Genomic DNA, 19,412 nt, shown 5'->3' with positions numbered 1-19,412 from the left:
GTCACTGCAACCCTCGCTGATGTTTATGGGACATTGAGATTCTGCCATGAAAGGAAGGGACAAAAGATTATATGTTGTTTACAGGCATTATATCTATCATTGGCTTCTCGTATGTTCAAGGGGACAATTGATAAAAGCATAAAAGCAGATGAATGGATTCATTTCTTCGTAGGTCTAAATGGAGGGAAGATAAAATGACGTCCTTTTTGGCTTAGGGGTAGGTATTTCATTGATTATTGTGGCAATTTCCCCAACATTCCACTCATTGGAGCTCGATACTGTATCAATTACAATCCTATTTTGGTTCAAAGACAGTTTAGGCATCGCATGAGAGGAGCACCATCACTCGATTATCTCACTCCATTATTCATTTATTATGAAGATGGATGTTTTGTTGAGAAGCTAAAAGAGATCAGAAGAGCATGGCGAAACGTCATGCGATTTGAAGCAGATGAAAGAGCAGGAGTGATAAATCAAGAAGTCAATTATCACAATTGGATTACACAAAGGGTAAAGGACATTAAATTACCATTCAAGTTAATCACAGGTCACTTCTCAAATGAAGGGCAGTTTCAAGATCTAGAGTCTGATAAAGTAAAACAATTGAAGGAAGAAATAGAAGAAATGAGAGATCAGAGTATTAAGTTGATAAAGGAGCTACGAAATACTTGCAATGATTTTGTACATTTAACATCGGAAAAGGAAGAAACGACACGGGCATATGAAGAAATTCTCATGAAACAAAGCATCGAAAAAGGTTACACTCTCCAAATAAAGTAGGATCCTGCAGCCGCTAACACGGACCTAGACATGAGGGTGAAAGAAAGGAATACGACATTGGAGGCCGAAGAACATTGGAAATATCTTTATGAAGAGACCAGGAGAGATAGACAAGAGGCCCTAAAAAGACTGAGGGAAGCTCAGATTCAAGTCAAGGAAATAGAGCAACAAATGAAAGAGTGGCAGTCTCATTCGAGGTAGAGCTAGACTAAGAACGTGAAAAGGCAGAAGAAAAGCAACAGGCTTTGGTGAAGGAGATGGAGAGCTACATTGCCAAACAAGCGGAATGGTTGAAAATAGAAGAAAGAAATCAAGCTATGATGAAACAGATGGAGAACCACATTAAGGATCGTGAACAGGTCGTGAGGCATTGGAAGAGGAATTTCTCCCAACTAGCTGCTCTTGCTAATGAAGCTATCAAAGATGTTCCCAAGATGGTATCCGATGCTAAAGTGATGACACATTTTTACAACCCACTTGAATAAGTGATGCGGGCTGTCGTGGCCCATCAAATTTGATGTGCATTAAAGAATGCAGTACAGTGCTAGGAAGTGACTCCTAGGTCGTCTCTCAAGGACCAAATGTGGTTCAGTCAATAAGTCAAACACGTAGTGGAGGGTTTTGAAAATGTTTTTGTGATTTTAAATGAACTAAATTAAAACTTGAAATTAAATACAACTAAACATAATTGAAAACAGTGAAATGAATTAATAAAGCGTGAAGACCGAACGATCCTACAGAAGATCAAACGGTTCTACATTGAGACCGAAAGGTTTCTAAAACAAGTGAGGAAATTGAAAATGTAAAAAGATAAAGAAGCCGAACATAATTGAAAGCATTAAAGTAAATGAAAATAGTAAATCGAACCGTTCTAAATCTAACATTGCACTCCAGCCAGATAATTAAATTTGTCATGAAAACTAAATGCGTGACCCACTTTAAATTAGTAAATCATAAATGGCATAAATTGGAAATGAAATGGTAAATGGAAATGAAATTGCTAAATTAAATTAGAAAAATTATCATTGCGGGAATAAAAATAAAAATGCAACATTAAAGTTAATAATTGGAAAGGAATGTGGCTAGAAAGCACCGTGTGTACCCCTCTAGACGTGACACTTGGAGCTCGCCTTTCCCATGCACCACATCAATTCTCTAAAAATGAATCAGCCTCGCCTCTCGTGTGCTTCCAGCCATCACCGTGCAGCTACTTCAAATGAACTCAACACTTCATCAACCACCACTTCCTACTACATTCTCCTATTGGACCCAGCCGTGACAAGCACCATCTACAACGTGCTGCTCTCCTTTCTTTAAAGCAAAAAAACATCAATCCTAATAGGTGGCGGCTCGTTTTCTCAACGTGTGCGCGTCCCTCCTTTATCTACATACCATCCCTAATAAAAACTCTCTCCATCTCGGTGGTTGGATGCCGTGTGCAAGCTGGACCAGGAGTGCCTCCCGTGCTTGCTGCCCGTCACCCTATTCTCCAATACTCACACCACTTCAAAGCTGCTGGACCTCCGAATCCGCGTACCCCCTGCATTTCCACGTGGGCTGCTGGAAACGTGAATTTTAGACGCTGCTGGACTTGCTTTGCGTTTCGTCACCCCCTGCTGGACTGCTTCTCTCCTGGACGTGTGAAGCTCTCCAAGTTGCTGCTGGACTGTGCATTATTCTCCAAGCTACTGGACCTTTAAGAGGTGGCAGTAGCACTTAATCTTGGGTCGTGTCCTTGATGTCCGTGGCCTCCCACTTCCACGTCCCAACTCTCTCTCCTTCTCCGCGTGACACCAAATTGCTGCTGCTCTTCTTCCAAACAAATATTTTTAAAAGCCCAGCCAAAAGCGTGTAAGTGGATGCTCTCACGTTCCATCCAGCTGCCTCATGCACCTCCCTCCAAAGCCAAACCAAATGTAGACTGGTGCTCTTCTATTAATTCTCCACCTCGCTGCTTCCCAATTAATTGCATCATGGACTGTGGTGCTTTCCATTTTAATTCTTGTTGCACCGCCTTTTTCTCTAAACACACCACTTGAAATCCACTCCTCCAAGGCCAAAACGAAATTAGCTATTCCGTATGCACTCCTAGCACCTCTAAAAATGAAATCCAAACCTCTCTTCCTTTTTAGCTTAAAATTAATTGTTGTGACATTTCTCTTTAAGTCCCGAAATATTATCCAACAATTTCCCTACAATTAATAATGCAAATAATTAGTCTCAGATAATTCAAATTAATTAAAATAAGAATTTCTGGTCAAATTTAGCACAATTAGTAAAAGTGGGAAAATACTGGACATTCTAGCACAATTCCCTGATTAAATCTAGCACAATAAGCTAAGTGAAATCAAGAAAATATTGACTCATCAATAAGTCACTCGTTTTATTAGTTATTATAAATGGCTAGTGGGTGAGATCAAGACTTTCATCGCCCAAGCTAGGAGTTGATATTTTCATTTTAGTAACTTTTGACATTTATTCGGTTTCTTTAAATGTAAAATTTGGTTTGTTTGCAATGGTATTAGGCTGTGTTAATTTCTCTCGTAACGATATCAAGGACCTGTGATTTCCACCTATTTGTAGCATGCATCATTTTTGCATTTTCGCATAATTAATTTTCATCTAATTCAAATTAATAAACACACTGTAAAGTTAAATAAAAAAAACAATGGCGGGACTTCCACGACATCCTTATAGGACTCGAGCGAACTCTGAGGCTATGGAAGTTTGGGAAGAGGAACGTGAAGTTGTAAAGGCCAATATTAGCCAACTAAAGGATCACGTCGATCAAATCTTGGAGGCTTTGAAAGCCATAAAGACTGCAGGAGAGACATTGTCTGTAAAGGCCGATGATGATGCTCACCCTCTAGTACATAACGTTGTGGGCACACAGTTCACATTTCCAATGTATGGTTTACCACCAGGTTACACGCCGCCTATTGGAGATCATTCAGAGGCAGAGCACACTTCTTTGGCTTTTCCCATAACCAGCAGCGTACTCCCCATTAGTACCCAGGGGCCTATGCAAACGACCGACACAAAATCGAATGAAACGTTCAAGCTTCCCCACACAATTGTCGCCCAAGATGTTGCTTTGTACACGAATGTAGAAGGAGCGAAGGATAAACTCGAAATTCTAGAGGACAGGCTGAGAGCCATAGAAGGGTTTGAAAGTTACGGGTTTGGTGACATTGCGAGGTTAAGTCTGGCTCTAGGAGTGACGATTCCACACAAGTTTAAGGTGTCGGAAAACACGTGCCCTAAGAACCATTTGACCATTTATTGTCAAAAAATGGCTACTTACTCTCATGATGATAAATTACTTATCCATCTCTTTCAAGATAGTTTGGCTGAAGCGACATTGAGTTGGTATACACATTTGAATTCCTCTCATATCCGTTCTTGGGCAGATACTTTTGTAAGGCAATACAAATACAACATGCATGTTGGGCCAGACAGGTTACAATTACACCACATGGCGAAGAAAGAGGAAGAGTCTTTTAAAGAATACACGCAATGATGGAGAGAGCTGGTAGCGTAGGTTGGGCCACCTCTATATGACAAAGAAATGATTGCAATGTTTGTGAGCACGCTATAATCACCCTTTTATGAGCATATGATTGTCAATGTGTCTTCCAATTTCGCTGATATCATCATCATAGGCGAAAGGATGGAGATCAGACTGAAAAGTGGGAAAATTACATCTCGAGCCACCACTTCGAAGAAATCTGTTTTTAATCCGGGGAAAAAGAAGGAAGGAGGACTGCATGCGACATCAATAGTGTCTATGTGGGGAGGACATACTCCCACTCATAGCTATCCACCAAGCCCAAGCTACCCTCCCTATGTGAACAACACAACACCTAATCCCTAAATTAAATCTTAGTAGCCAGGATATTATCAACCACCACAGGCTTTGAATAATGCTTGGAGAGTGGGAGTCGGCTTGGGTCCTGATCGGAACGTTAGTCAAAATGCTAATCCTAGGAGGGACCCAGAGAAAAATTTCACTCCTATTCCTACGACGTATATAGAATTGTTACCTCATCTCTTAAAGAAGGGCTTGGCCAGTGTTCATCCCATGAAACCCTTACAACCTCCATACCCTCATAATTATGATCCAAATGCAAGAATTGGGCATTCGACGGAAAGGCGCATGGGTCTTAAGTTCAAAGTACAATCGTTAATTGATGCAGGATGGTTGAAGTTCCAAGAAGGCAAACCTAGTATTGAGGTTAATCCCCTTGCTGAGCATGGAAACACCTCAACAAATGCCATCGAGGTTGGACGACACAAGCTAGTAAGGAATGTAAGTGAAATTCGAAGATCAAAAAAGGTCATTTTTGAAAGGTTGGTAAGATTGGGCTTGCTAAGGGGCGAAAGCGGTCTCAAAGAGGCATGTGGAATTCATCTAGGAGTCGAACATGTCATTAATGAGTGTATCGGGTTTAGGAGCATTCTCCAAGATCTGATTGATAGAAGTTTCCTACAAATATACTATGAGGATAAAGAAGGAGAAGTATTTGCACAGACTAGTGGAGAGCCCAATATGACTTTACAAGAACCATTAGCGATTCGTTTCACCAGGACCCCTTCTACACTCATGACACAAGGAAGGTCCTCTGTTGTTATCCAAACACCTTCCCCTTTTCCCTATAAAAATGATAAGACTGTCCCGTGGAAATATGACACGTGTGTGCTTGAGGAAGAATGTGACGAGCCAATGATTGAAAATATATCAGGCGTTGGCAGGATGACGAAAAGTGGACGAATCTATTCACTATTGCTTTTGACAAAGAAAGATGTGGAACTTTTAGAAGAAAAGATCAGGCCATCGGATAAGAGTTATGAAAAGAATAATGGTAACGAAATTTCTGATGAAGAGGACTGTGAATTCTTGAAGTTTATACAGCAAAGCGAATATAAAGTGGTGGATCAACTGAAACGCATGCCAGCTAGGATCTCCCTCTTGAAATTACTCATGCATTCAACCTCGCACAGAAAGTTATTAATGAAGGTACTCAGCGGGGCTCACGTGGAGCAGAATATTTATTTGGACCGGTTCGAGGGGATTGTTAGCAACATCACTACTAATGATTACCTCACCTTCACTGACGAAGAGATACCCACTGAGGGAAGAGGGCACAATAAAGCCCTTCATATATTTGTAAAATGCCTTGATCATGCCATAGCACGTTGTCGCAACCATTTATTTAATTTTTATTTGAGGGATAATTAAACATTTAGCAAACCACATTAAATTCGTGCATTTAGTTAAAGGTACTGCCTTAGGGCAGGCGTTGTAGGGTGCTAACACCTTCCCTACGCGTAACCGACTCCCGAACCCAGAATCTGGTTCTTGTAGACCATGCCTTATCCTTTTTATGGTTTTTTCGTAGTTTTCCAGAATAAACTATGGTGGCGACTCCAAAATCTCTTTTTAAAACCCGTTTCTTTTTGGATTGTCGTCCCGTCGCGATTCCGGTTGCGACAGATGGCGACTCCCCTGGGGATTTTTTAGAGAGTCAAGCCATTTAATTAGATGCACGATTCTGATGTGGTTTTGCTTTATGTTTTCCTCCCCATTTTTTATGTTTGATATTTTAAATAATTGCATAAGTTGCTTGGATTGTTCTATATTGAAACCTAGGGTAAAAAACATGTTTATATCTGCCTGGGAAATCTTCTGGTTGTTTTGCAGGTGAGGGTTTGGGTATGCATTGCATTCTCCCTTCACACACACACATTATGCATATCATGAGTGAGGCCCTATACCCGGGTCTGAGCGCAACTTAGAATTAGAGGGGTTGTGTAGCGGTGTCACTCTGGGATGTACTTCCTGTTTGGCTATCGTGAGAACCCCAGCTAGAGTCTGTTCTCTTCATTTGTGTCTTCACACCTAGTTGATTACTCTGACTGTTGTGGAGATACTATGAAGGGGGCCATAGCTCTAGTGACCATTGATCTTTAGGTTCAGGGTACCATCCTTGTGAGATTGCATATACTTGACCTTGGATCTTAAGTGTTCAACCTTCATTAGGGCACAAAGGGAGATGTGTGCAGTCTTATAACCCTCATTTTTGCTTAATAAAATCCAACACCTTGTACATATCTTTATGCCGTTTTTATACACCTTTCTCTTTTCTTTCTTTCTTTTTCTCATGCATTTTTATGGTCTTGTCACTGGTTCTAGTCAGGAAATTATAAATTTGTGACTAAGCCTTTGAGATAAAATGGAAATTAACATGAGATCTGAAGTTAAGGGGGTTCAAGTTCAGACATTTTAAAGGAAAGGATAGCCATTGAAGTAAGGGAGGGTAATATGGATGGCCTGAGAGAACTGCTGAAGAAAATGGAGACAACCCAAAAGGATGCATTCAGGAAGGAGTATGGGAATTTGTTGAGCCTGTCAGAGGTGGAAGTTCAAACATCGACCATTACTGCTTTAGCCCAATACTATGAACCACCACTGAGATGTTTCACTTTCTGGGATTTCCAATTGGTGCCTATGGTAGAAGAATTTGAGCAAATCTTAAAATTACTTCTCGAGGGCAAAGCTCTATACAAATACCTTGGGCAGTTTACCCATGTCTTGCAGCTAGCGAGAATTATAAAAGTACACCATGTGAAGTTGGAGAGAGAGAGAAAGTTCATGCTTAAGGGTAAAGCGAGGAGCCTTCCTCGGAGTTTACCTGGAGTGGTACTTGTATCGTTCGACTAAGGAGGAAAGGTGGGAAACAATTACGAATGTACTAGCTCTTATCCTCTATGGTGTCATGCTCTTTTCTAATATCATGGATTTTGTCAGCTACATCGTCATAAATGTATTTGTGGGATACAAAGTTTGCTCTAAAAAAAATCCAGTCACTATTGTCCTAACTGAAGTTTCCAAGACCCTTAGTCAAGGTTATGATCCATCTAGAAAGAAGATCTCTCGCATGAGTAAGGCCATTTTGAATGCCACATGTCATGTGGAGGAGTTGTTGTGGTGTAAAACAGAAATTGAAGGAGCAAATGAATGGGTGCAGCTTTGCGCAAGCTTATAAAGAGAACATTAATGGCGTGCTTTTCTTGGCAACAAAGATCGTGTATCATACACGATTGCGGGAGTTATCCTGATGTCCTCCTCATGGGTATCTGATGTTGCATTAATTACAATCCTATGTGTCAGCACAAAAACAATTTTGGGTATCTTGTGAGAGAATCACCGACGCCTACATCTCGGGCCACATTGCAAATCTTATGAGGAATGAACCTTTGCTAAAATGCTTCATCAAGTTAAGAACGCTTGGGGCAATGTTGTTCGCTTCAAGAGAGACCCAAGATCACGGACTTTTAATAAATAGCCAATGAATCGCAGAGATGGTTAAGACAATCAAATTGTCATTCAAGTTAATTTCTCCTTACCCAAACTGTGAAAAGCAACTTCATAATGCTGAGCAGCGGATGAAAGCAGCAGTTGAGAAACTGGAAAAAGAATGTTAGCATCAAGCTAAAAAGGAGACATCCATAAAAAATGATTCAGATGAAAGAGTATGTCATTGAACAAGGACAAGTTACAAAGAATTGGAAGAGAAGTCTCTCACAACTAGCTTCCCTTGCCTATGAAGCCATTGAAGGCGTCCCTAAGTTCTTAGCTGATGCTGAGTCTGTAATGTTAATCATCAGCCTGCCTAAGGGGATTGAACTTTCCTCAATTGTTGCAAGAACTGACTAGAGAAATGAAGAATGTGATGGCTAAGGCCCGAGATGGTTGACCAAGACTTTCTATGCTTCACATTTTGTGAACTTCTGGATTGGCGGATGTTTCGTTGTTTGAACCAACCTATTGACTATGTTTCATGTTAATTTCCAAACTATACCGGGGCAATGTTTCACAGCTTTATAATTTCCGACAAGAGTATTTGAACTACATTGTCTCTTCTTTTTCTTTTCATTTTCTTAATTTGTTTCATCTAATAAAATTCATAAAAAAAACAAAAACTAAAATACAGCTAAACGTCCAAGATACCCTAAAGGAATCGAACCAGTTAACAAATCTTGGAGAACCAAAGAGAAGTTCAAGAAGGGATGAAAGTCGATATCCAACAATTGAAGAGACAAATGAGTCAAATCCTAGAGGCCTTGAATGCCTTACAAAGCCCTGGAGATTCGTGCGTACCACGACTACAATAGAGAGTTCCAGAGGCACAAACTTTCCCTCCTTATGGTCTTCCCCTACATTACACTTCATCATTGGGAGTGGAATTGAGGCATGTTCACACTCAAAAGGCAGAATATAACGTAGTTGAAGGAGGAAACAAGCTTAGGGCAACCACTTTCATGATCTCTACAGAAATGATTCAGCCCAGTGTAGTGAGCAAGACAATGACAAAGCAACCCGAGTTGAAATCTTCTCCTCATGTCGTTGCACCAATGGATGTTGAGGCTGACGAGTGTAAATGTCGCACGACTATGCTTAGTCCCAGGTGTGGTTATACCCACAAAGTCTAAATTACCCAGATGTGAGAAACATGGGGGGACCGTTTCTCCTAGGAGCCATCTCAGGGTGTATGGCAAGAAAATGGTTGTGCACACATGTGATGAAAATTTGTCAAGTCGTTTCTTCCGAGAGTTTGGCTAGCATGGCATTGACTATTATGCTTATCTTGAACCTTCACACGTCTAGTCTTGGGAGGATCTGGTAGATGCATCTGGAAGCACTATAAATATAACCTGGATGTAGCACCTGGCTGACTACGACTGTCGAGCATGGTGAAGAAGGATTCAAAATCGTTCAAAGAATATGCTTAAAAGAGGAAAAAGATTGTTGCTCAAGAAAGGCCTCCTATGACTGATAAGGAGATGGGTGCCCTATTTTTGAATACTCTGTAATCACCCTTCTGTGAGACCATGGTGAGCAGTGTTTCCCTAAAACTTTGCAAAATTGGTGATAATCAGAGAAAGACTTGAAATTTGTGTGAAGACTGAAAGGACCGCTCAAGGTCCTACCATGGCAGTAAATGTGAACAAGCCTGGTCTAAGATTGGGATAAGGAGAGAAGAAAGAGCTCAATCACATCCCACTGCTCAAATATCGTTGGCCTACCCTTTGAAACTGCTTTGAGACAAAATTGGACTCGACCCAAACTTAACTTCCCATCAAACTGTTAGGCAAACATGTTGATCAAGACAAAAGGCCTACGAGTTTCACTCCTATCCATGTGACTTATGCAACATTTCTTCCAAGTTTTCTGCATAAAAAGGCTTGGTCTCTACTTGTTACACGAAGCCTTTAAAGCCTCTATACCTCAAGACTCGTGATACATCATACACAAAAGGTGATTACCATGGAGTGGCTATCGGTCATTCCACCAAAAGTGCTGGTGGTTCAAGCGCAAAGGCAAACTTTGATTCATTCAAGATGTTTAAAGTGTGAAGAAAGTCAACCCAACACTGAGGCAAGGCTTGAGAATGCCACTACAAATGCCATGAAGAAATGAAGTGGGCTTTAAGATCACATAAGAAAGCATAAGTCATGTACAAGTGAATTCAATGTTGTGAAGAGTCTTGCTATGGAGAAGTATGCTCATTGGTATCACATCTTCATCCATGACTTGCAATGCGAACATTCACTACAGGGTTTCTCCAAGTAGTGCTGGAAATCGAGTCCTGAAAGGGTATTACGGAAAAAAAGGAAAACGAAATTGAAAAAAAATGAAGGAAATCTTGAGTCACTTGTCTTTCTTGTGAATCGTCAAATTATTGTTTTTCGAAAATAGATAAAAGGAAAAATGATGAATAATCAAAAGGAAAATTGGGATGTCAAGTTTTTCTGAGGTCAAGTGTTTAATAAAAAATAATTTGATGTTTTCTTTCGAGATGTTTGTGCGCGTGTTGCTTGAAAGTCTCTACCCTTCACTTTCCTAAAATAAAGGATTTTCCCCAACAAACATTATCACTACCCTCATCAACAAGCACCTTTACACTAGGGCAGATTGGCCTAACCAAAGTTACTCTCGCTTGTGCTAGTTGGGTGATCCCTGAATCCATTGAGACAAACAAAAGAACTACGTAACCCTGATTTCTCATTTTGAATGAGAATACGTAGGAGCAAGGTCAATCCTTGTCGGGCCCAAAAAACTAAAAAATATATTTTTGTTTCTTTAATTTTTATTTGAGGGATAATTAAACATTTAGCAAACCACATTAAATTCGTGCATTTAGTTAAAGGTACTGCCTTAGGGCAGGCGTTGTAGGGTGCTAACACCTTCCCTACGCGTAACCGACTCCCGAACCCAGAATCTGGTTCTTGTAGACCATGCCTTATCCTTTTTATGGTTTTTTCGTAGTTTTCCAGAATAAACTATGGTGGCGACTCCAAAATCTCTTTTTAAAACCCGTTTCTTTTTGGATTGTCGTCCCGTCGCGATTCCGGTTGCGACACACGTGTTTTAATTGATAATGGTTCCTCCTTGAATGTAATGACTAAAGTAACACTGGAGAAATTACCGTACGATGTGATTCACTTGAAGCCAAGTACTATGATCATAAGAGCTTTTGATAGGAGCAAGAGGGATGTTATAGGAGAGATAGATTTGCCAATACAATGTAGAATCAATGCCAGTAAATTCGTACCTGTCTTGTGGCTCTCTTATGACAGCTAAGGTCATGCTAAAAAAGGGTTTTAATCATGGAAAAGGTCTTGGAAGATATGAGCAAGGACGGACCCTCCTGCTAGAACTTGTGGAGAATAAGAATAGATATGGCCTGGGGTACAAGCCCACTAGAGACGACAAAAGGAGAGTAAGGGAGGAAAAGAAATAACAAAGCCTAGCTCGCATGGAAAGAAGGGATCTAGTGGTAGGAAAGATCCACATTTGTGATATCAAGGAGAGTTTTCGAAGCGTCGGATGGATTAACACCAACCTAATAGCAACAATTGGGAATGAAGATGAAGGCTCAAATTTTGTGTGGCCTTGCACCCCAAAAACGCAGCTCAAAAACTGGAAGATGGAGAATTTGCCTGTGATGCTTGATGAAATGTAATAGTTTTTAAATAACCTCACTGCTTTTCCCGGAGCATTGGGGTTCATGCGTTACAGGTTGACACTTTCTTTTGCATTCAGTTTAACATTACATTAAGTTTTTTTTGCATTGTTTATCATTTCGTGTTTATTGTTTTTCCTAAAAGAAGAATTTTTCTTTAAACTCAAATAATGCAGATGTGACAATGAATGTTTTGAAAACAATAATGTTGATATCCCTAAATTCGTGAAACATATCAATAACATGGAAGATGATTATGAAATTGAGCCAGAACCCTCTCTAGAGTTATGAGATTAGTTGAGCAAGATTCCAAGGAACTAAAACCCCACCAAAAAGAAGTTGAAATCTTTAATGTAGGAGAGGATAGCGAGAGAAGAAAGGTAAAAATCGGTACTAGCATGAAAAAAGAAGTGAAAGAAGAGTTATGTGTTTTATTAAAGGAATTTAGGGACGTGTTCGCTTGGTCGTACAATGATTTTCCTGGTTTGGATACAGACATAGGCCAACATAAGCTACCGCTCAAGCCAGAGTGTCTTCTAGTAAGACAAAAACTAAGAAGAATGAAACCGGGAATATCTCTAAAGATCAAAGATGAAATACGAAAGTAGTTCGACGTAGGATTCCTAGCCGTAGCAAAGTTCCCTCAATGGGTTGAAAATATCGTGCCGATACCAAAGAAGGATGGTAAAGTGCGAATGTGTGTTGACTACCGTGATTTGAACCGCGCAAGTCCAAAAGACAATTTCCCATTACCGCGTATTGACACATTAGTAGACAATACAACTAACTTCTCTTTATTTTCATTTATGGATGGATTTTCGGGATATAACTAGATTAAAATGGCTCCGGAGGATATGGAAAAGACCACCTTCATTACTTTATAGGGAACTTTCTGTTATAAGGTGATGCCTTTCGGACTCAAGAATGCTAGGGCATCTTATCAAAGTGTGATGGTGGCGTTTTTCCACGATATGATGCACCAGGAAATAGAAGTTTATGTGGATGACATGATTGCCAAATCTGAACGAGAAGAGGAACACTTTCTCAATCTGAGAAAATTGTTTGAAAGATTGAGAAAATTCAAACTCAAACTTAACCCAGCTAAGTGCACATTTAGTGTAAAGTCTGGAAAGTTGTTGGGCTTTATGGTCAGTCAAAAGGGGATAGAAGTGGACCCTGAAAAGATACGAGCAATAATGGAAATGCCCTCTCCTAACACAGAAAATGAAGTACGAGGTTTTTTGGGTTTGCTAATTTACATTGCTAGGTTCATCTCTCAATTAACAACCACCTGTGAACCCATGTTCAAGGTTTTGCATAAAAATCAACCTGTAAAGTGGAATGAGGATTGTTAGGCCGCTTTCGACAAAGTCAAAGAGTACCTACAAAACCATCATGTATTGAGACCGCCCGAGTCAGGAGGAAGGCCACTCATTCTTTACTTAACTGTATTGGATGAATCAATGGGTTATGTGTTGGGTCAACACGACACAATCGGGAAAAGAGAACATGCTATATACTATTTAAGCAAGAGATTCACAGATTGCGAGCGACGATATTCACCGCTAGAGCGAACTTGTTGCGCAGTGGCATGGACCGCTCATCGCCTAAGAAAATACATGCTAAATCATTCTACTTGGTTGATATTCAAAATGGATCCTATTAAATATATTTTCGAAAAGCCTGCTCTCACAGGAAGAATTGCAGTGGCAAATGCTTTTGTCAAAATATGACATCATATACGTTACTCAAAAATCTGTCAAGGATAGTGCTCTAGCTGATTATTTGGCCCAACAACCCGTTAAGGATTATCAGCCGATGCAACCCAACTTTCCTGATGAAGATATCATGGCTCTGTTTGAAAAAGTTGAGGGAGGCCAAAGTGAAAAGTCTTGGATATTACTATTTGATGTGGCTTCCAATGTAATGGGACATAGAATAGGGGCATTACTTATATCCCCAGAGAATCAATACACGACAATGACCACTAGGTTGTGCTTCGACTACACCATCAATATCGCCGAATACGAGGCTTGTGTTATGGGCATTAAAGTAACAATTGAATATAAGATAAAGACTTTGAGTGTACATGGGGACTCAGCCCTAGTCATCAACCAATTGAAGGGGGAACACTACAAGAAAAAATTGAATTACATACAACCAAAATCCGTATATAAGACCCAAAATCCGTATATAACACTTGATTACATACGACTTACATACGGACAAAAATCCGTATATAAAACTGTCGTAGCTACTTTATATACGGATATATCCGTATGTAAATTATATACGGAAAAATCCGTATATAAAATCCGTATGTAAATTACATACGGATAAATCCGTATCTAAATTACATACGGATAAATCCGTATATAAATTACATACGGATAAATCCGTATATAAAATTCGTATGTAAATTACATACGGATAAATCCATATATAACTAATTTTATAAAAAAAATTAGATGATCTCACATCTATACCCAATAACTAATAGTTTCATATACTGATAAAAATAAAATAAAACTGCCAAATTGTAAAAAAATAATAACAAATATCTGTCAGTTTTTATTAAAATGTGATGTTTGTTTAATCCATTATAGTATTACACCATTCATTTGGTCAAAGATCATAGTACACAAGTCTTTCACATTTAAAAGTCAAATATATTATAATATTACAAAATCATGACTGTGAATTAAATTTATAAAATGTATAATAGTCATAAATAAATAGTACAATTCATAATATGGCAAATGTAATAGTAAATTAAACTACTTATACAATTAGTTATCTGTGAAAAACTATCTAAGAATTTTTCCACCAGTGTTTGAAACACCACTAACTAGTCATTTATCATCAAGGCAATGGCTCTAAACCCCAAATAGAGAAAATCTTCAATTCTTGTATTGTTGAGTACAAGATTTACCAAGTGTATAGAAAAGTCTTGATGATGATGCATTTGATTGTAAAGGCCTTGTGGCAATGCCTGCCATTGTTGCAAAAATGTGAAGCCAAGTTCGAAAACTTTTGCTGAGGAACACTTCTCATTCTTTCCACCATGCTCTTCTCCTGAGAGTAACACATCATTTAACACTATTAGAAATGTTTACACTACTCATTAATAATAAAATTTTATCTAGTTATTGTACTTGGTAGACTTAGTAAGAGTTTTTAAACTTATAGGAAAAAAATATAACCGTTAATCTTATCTATGCTTTGCTCATACCTTAAAAAAATTGTGTTTATCAGAACAACTAGAATTAATTATATATATTGATAGATATAGATTGAAAAACCTTGACCCTGTTACAAAGCAGGTTTAACCACAAGCTTGATTAACACAAACTATTAACCATATAATTAGTCTACCAACTTTGTTTAAAAGAAGATGATGTTGTGACAAAGAATTCAATGTACCAGTTAAACATTAATCAAATTACACAAGCAAGATTTGAGAATGTATACAAATTAGAGAAACATGTAAGCTTTTGTATCCATGCTCATAATATATTATCAGAGGAGCAAATTGTCATTTTAATATTCATTAAAATAAAAATTGCAAGAGTTTATTAACACTAGAACCCCATTCATTTATCCTTCTATTAGACCAAAAATAAATACAATCATACCTTATTCAATTATACCAGATATACAATCATACCTTATCCAATTATACCAGATATACAATCATACTAACGTTGTTTCACTTTGAGGCACTACTGTTAAATTCAGGTTTACTTTAAATGTCTGAACTATTTGTGTTGTTTACAAATAAAAAGTTTTATACCCATAACTACAAGCAGACAAAGTTAAGTATCAAGTGCTATAGATCACTAAACTATAACTTGTTTCAGGATGTTTGGATCATCTGCCTAATTAGAAAATTAACGTGTCCATTCCCACCTATCTTATGAGTGCAGATATAAGTTGCATCTTCGCACCACTTCATACATCTCCAACCTCATGTGGAAATGTTGTTTATTATTATCACATATAATGATCACATTAAATAGTAACGCTAGTGATATAAAAATGGAAGCAGAGACAACAAATATACAAGATGAGAACAAAACTAAAGGGATACAATTTGGTAAGAGAAGAATAAGATTCCATGGTTGTGTACCTTAACAAATAGAGAGGAAGGAGAACCCAAAAAGAGACTAAGCACGGAGGAAGGAGAACCCGAAAGGTTCATGCCATGTTCAGTGCAGCTACCTATTCCCATGCCAAGCAGAGTATTGAAAGAACCAACATCAGAGTGAAGTTATACAAGCCATAAAGTTCTCTTATGAGGATGTCTTAGAACTAATAATGTAATGTATACAAAAAACTTAAACATGATAAGTAAGATGAAATTAAAAAATGATCTGTTTTACATAAAAGTTTATCTGAACCATGTAATACTCCTATTAAAAAGAACAAGATTGTTGAAATGCATCACATAACCATGCGTACTGATTATGCAGAAATATAACAAGAATGATTTAGAGACAGTGGCAGTGATTGTAAACATCCAAGAACTAAATTAAATGTCGACTAGATGGCATATGTTATAGTCAAAGTTTTCTCTCAAGCATACTACACCTACACTTACAAATGAATCTTAATCCTCAAAAAGAAGAAAATTGAAGGAACTCAATTACCCAAGTTATCAAGGAAACTCTGTAATTCCTTCAAACCATAAGTAGAGAAGCTCCGATGCACTCTAGAGCGAGGGGCCACTAAGTTGCAAGGAAGTTGCTGCTGGAAGCAAATCACAACTGCAAACATATTGTCTCCACTCTTTCTCTTTAAAGCCTCATTAACCTAATCCTTACATCACAAGGTTCAGTCATTATGGTCCTGAAGCCTATGCTGGGCGATATAAAGAAAGAGAGATTTAAAAACTATATAAAGGAGATAATAGGACAAGTTTTGTACCACATTCAATGAGACTAGTCAAAATCTGTCTTGCAAATTCACTATCGAAATCCATGTGAACTCCTCTGTAAAATTCTTTAAGCTCATTCTGCCTCTTAAACATCAAATGTTTCATCTTACTGACTTTGCAACATTTAATCGCTGGACCTCACCTTCAACCTGCAAATATATATATGATCAAACCACAAATACTTAAGTATTGAAGTGAACATCTGTATTCTAAGTTCAAATCAACAAAAGGGGTTTGGAGCTCCAAGAGGGGTTTGGTCTTGGCATCAACGGCGACCCACTCTCCGGTCTCTCTCTTCTTCTTTTGCACTCTCACTTCCATGGTTTGGCCTAGGAATAATTCCATCACCGTCTTTCACATTTCAGAAGCTCTATGCATCAAAATCAACTACATATTCAAGAACAAAAGAATATATTCGATGAATCGTTGTGCAAACCCCACAACGGACCATTTTGCATCAATCTCAACAGAGAAGATAGGGATTTATGGACTTAAGGATTTAGGGATTTACGGGACGAGCAAAGAAGAAGGTTTGAACGAAGAAACTTACCGATTGAAAGAATAACTCTCTGGAGAAGGTGAGTGAACACGAGAAGAATGGACGAACTTCCTCTCTTTGAGTGAGCATGAGCGAGACTTCGACGCTACCATTCCAGTCGTCTCCATGTGAGTCTAAGAATGAGTTAGGGTTCCAAGGGGAGAGCCAACGAGGAGGCATGACTGGTGGAGCGGTCTCCAGTCCTCTCAACCTTGTAATGGAGCACGTGGTAGCGGCTAGGGTTCGAGGAGAGGGTAACACGAAAGAGGCGTTTGCAGTGGAGGTTAGGATTTCAATGGAGGCTAGAGAAGAAGGAATGGATAAAAATGGTTCGATGAGAGGGAAGAACAAGAGCTCGTGAGGAAGAAGAGGGGCTCGATGGCTCGACGAGAGGGAAGAAGGAGTCGAAGAGAAATTTGGAATATTGATTCTGACTCTTACGTTTTCTAGGTTTAGTTTTTTAATTTTTTTTTATTATTTATTATAAAATCCGTATATAACTAGAGAACCAAAATCTGTATTGATACTGATTTTATACATGGATTTATTTTGGTAAAATTTTCGCCAAAAAACGTTATCATTACATACCAATTTTATATACAAAAAATTCGTATATAAATATTTTTATCATTATATACGAAAAAATCCATATCTAATTTATCCGTATATAAAATTCGTATATAATGAAATTTTTATCTACGGATCAAAATCCGTATATAATAATCCGTATGTAAATAACATTTTTCTTGTAGTGGAATGAGAGACCAGGGATGCAAAACTAGTCCCCTATCAAGTCTACATCAGTAAGTTGATTGAGAGCTTCGACTCCATCACATTTCATCACTTACCACGAGATGACAATCAATTGGCAGATGCTTTGGCTACCTTATCATCAATGTTTGAGATTAATCAGGATGTGGAAGTACCAATGATCAAAATGAAGAGCCACGAAGAGCCAACATACTACCATTCCATAGATTTAGAGCCAAACTAGAATCCTTGGTATTACGATATTAAGAACTATCTAAAGACTCAAGGATATCCAGAAAAGACATCTGAGAATGATAAGAGGACGCTGAGGAGGTTGGCGGCCAACTTTATCTTAAATGGGGATGTTTTGTACAAAAGAAACCATGACATGGTACTCCTCAGGTGCGTGGAAGCAGGGAAGGTTGAGTCAATTTTGGAAGAGGTTCATGAAGGTACATTCGGAACACACATGAATGGGCACTCAATGGATAGAAAGATTATGAGAGCGGGCTACTTTTGGTTAACCATGGAACGAGATTGTTGCGCGCATGTAAGAAAGTGTGAAAAAGGCCAAAAGTATGCAGATAATATCAATGCCCCACCCGTAAACCTAAATGTATTGACGACACCTTGGCCATTTTCAATGTGGGGAATAGATGTCATCGAGGCAATAGAACCCAAAGCAACAAATGGACATCGCTTTATACTGGTCGCGATTGACTATTTCACCAAATGGGTAGAAGTTGCATCCTATGCCAATGTCACTAGAAAGGTAGTGACGAAATTCATAAAAAGAGATTTAATTTGCCGATACGAGCTCCCTAACAAGATTATCACTGATAATGCGACAAACCTGAACAATCAAATGATGAAAGAGTTGTGCAAAGAGTTTAAGATTCGATATCATAATTCTTCACCTTATCGTCCAAAGTTGAATGGAGCAGCCGAGGCTGCAAACAAAAACATCAAGAAGATCGTACAAAAGATGGTTGTCACGCATAAGGACTGACACGAAATGCTTCCCTTTACTTTACACGATTATCGCACATCAGTACGCATATCGACTAGCGCAACACCTTTTTCTTTGGTATACGGAATGAAATCAGTACTACCGTTCGAGGTAGAAATCTCATCCTTACGAGTGTTAATGGAAACCTGGTTAGAAGAAGCAGATTGGGTTCAAACCCGGTTTGGTCAACTCAATCTCATTGAGGAGAAACGGTTGACCGCAACATGCCAAGGACAATTATACCAGCGAAGAATGAAAAAAAAACATTCGACAAGAAGGTACGCCCAATGGAACTCCAAGAAGGCGAACTGGTCCTAAAACGATTTTGCAAATACAAAAGGATCATAGGGGCAAGTGGACTCCAAATTATGA

General features: G+C 38.7%; 3 protein-coding genes across 3 annotated transcripts; 2 read left to right on the top strand and 1 right to left on the bottom strand.

Moving 5' to 3' along the window:
- The first annotated feature begins 3,448 nt into the window (after window positions 1-3,448).
- LOC148200421 (uncharacterized) lies at window positions 3,449-4,300 on the top strand. The gene has a single exon (XM_088112943.1). The coding sequence runs from the start codon at window positions 3,449-3,451 to the stop codon at window positions 4,298-4,300; it is 852 nt and encodes a 283-aa protein (XP_087969069.1).
- Window positions 4,301-4,450: 150 nt separating this feature from the next.
- Window positions 4,451-6,019, top strand: LOC148200420 (uncharacterized). The gene is made up of 2 exons (XM_088112942.1): window positions 4,451-4,627; window positions 4,694-6,019. The coding sequence occupies exons 1-2, from the start codon at window positions 4,451-4,453 to the stop codon at window positions 6,017-6,019; spliced, it is 1,503 nt and encodes a 500-aa protein (XP_087969068.1).
- An 8,423-nt stretch (window positions 6,020-14,442) lies between these two features.
- LOC148200419 (uncharacterized) lies at window positions 14,443-17,696 on the bottom strand. The gene is made up of 4 exons (XM_088112091.1): window positions 17,294-17,696; window positions 16,734-17,130; window positions 15,937-16,028; window positions 14,443-14,882 (listed from the first exon to the last, which is right to left on the bottom strand). The coding sequence occupies exons 2-4, from the start codon at window positions 16,846-16,848 to the stop codon at window positions 14,736-14,738; spliced, it is 354 nt and encodes a 117-aa protein (XP_087968217.1). The 5' UTR covers window positions 16,849-17,130; window positions 17,294-17,696; the 3' UTR covers window positions 14,443-14,735.
- Between the last annotated feature and the right edge of the window lie 1,716 nt (window positions 17,697-19,412).

This window comes from Vigna umbellata, chromosome 4 (genome assembly GCF_029865625.1).
Source record: "Vigna umbellata cultivar VRB3 chromosome 4, Vumbellata_1.0, whole genome shotgun sequence".
NCBI classification, from domain to species: domain Eukaryota; kingdom Viridiplantae; phylum Streptophyta; class Magnoliopsida; order Fabales; family Fabaceae; genus Vigna; species Vigna umbellata.
The sequence above is the reverse complement of the archived record's forward strand: the minus strand, read 5'-3'. Positions and strand labels throughout refer to the sequence as shown.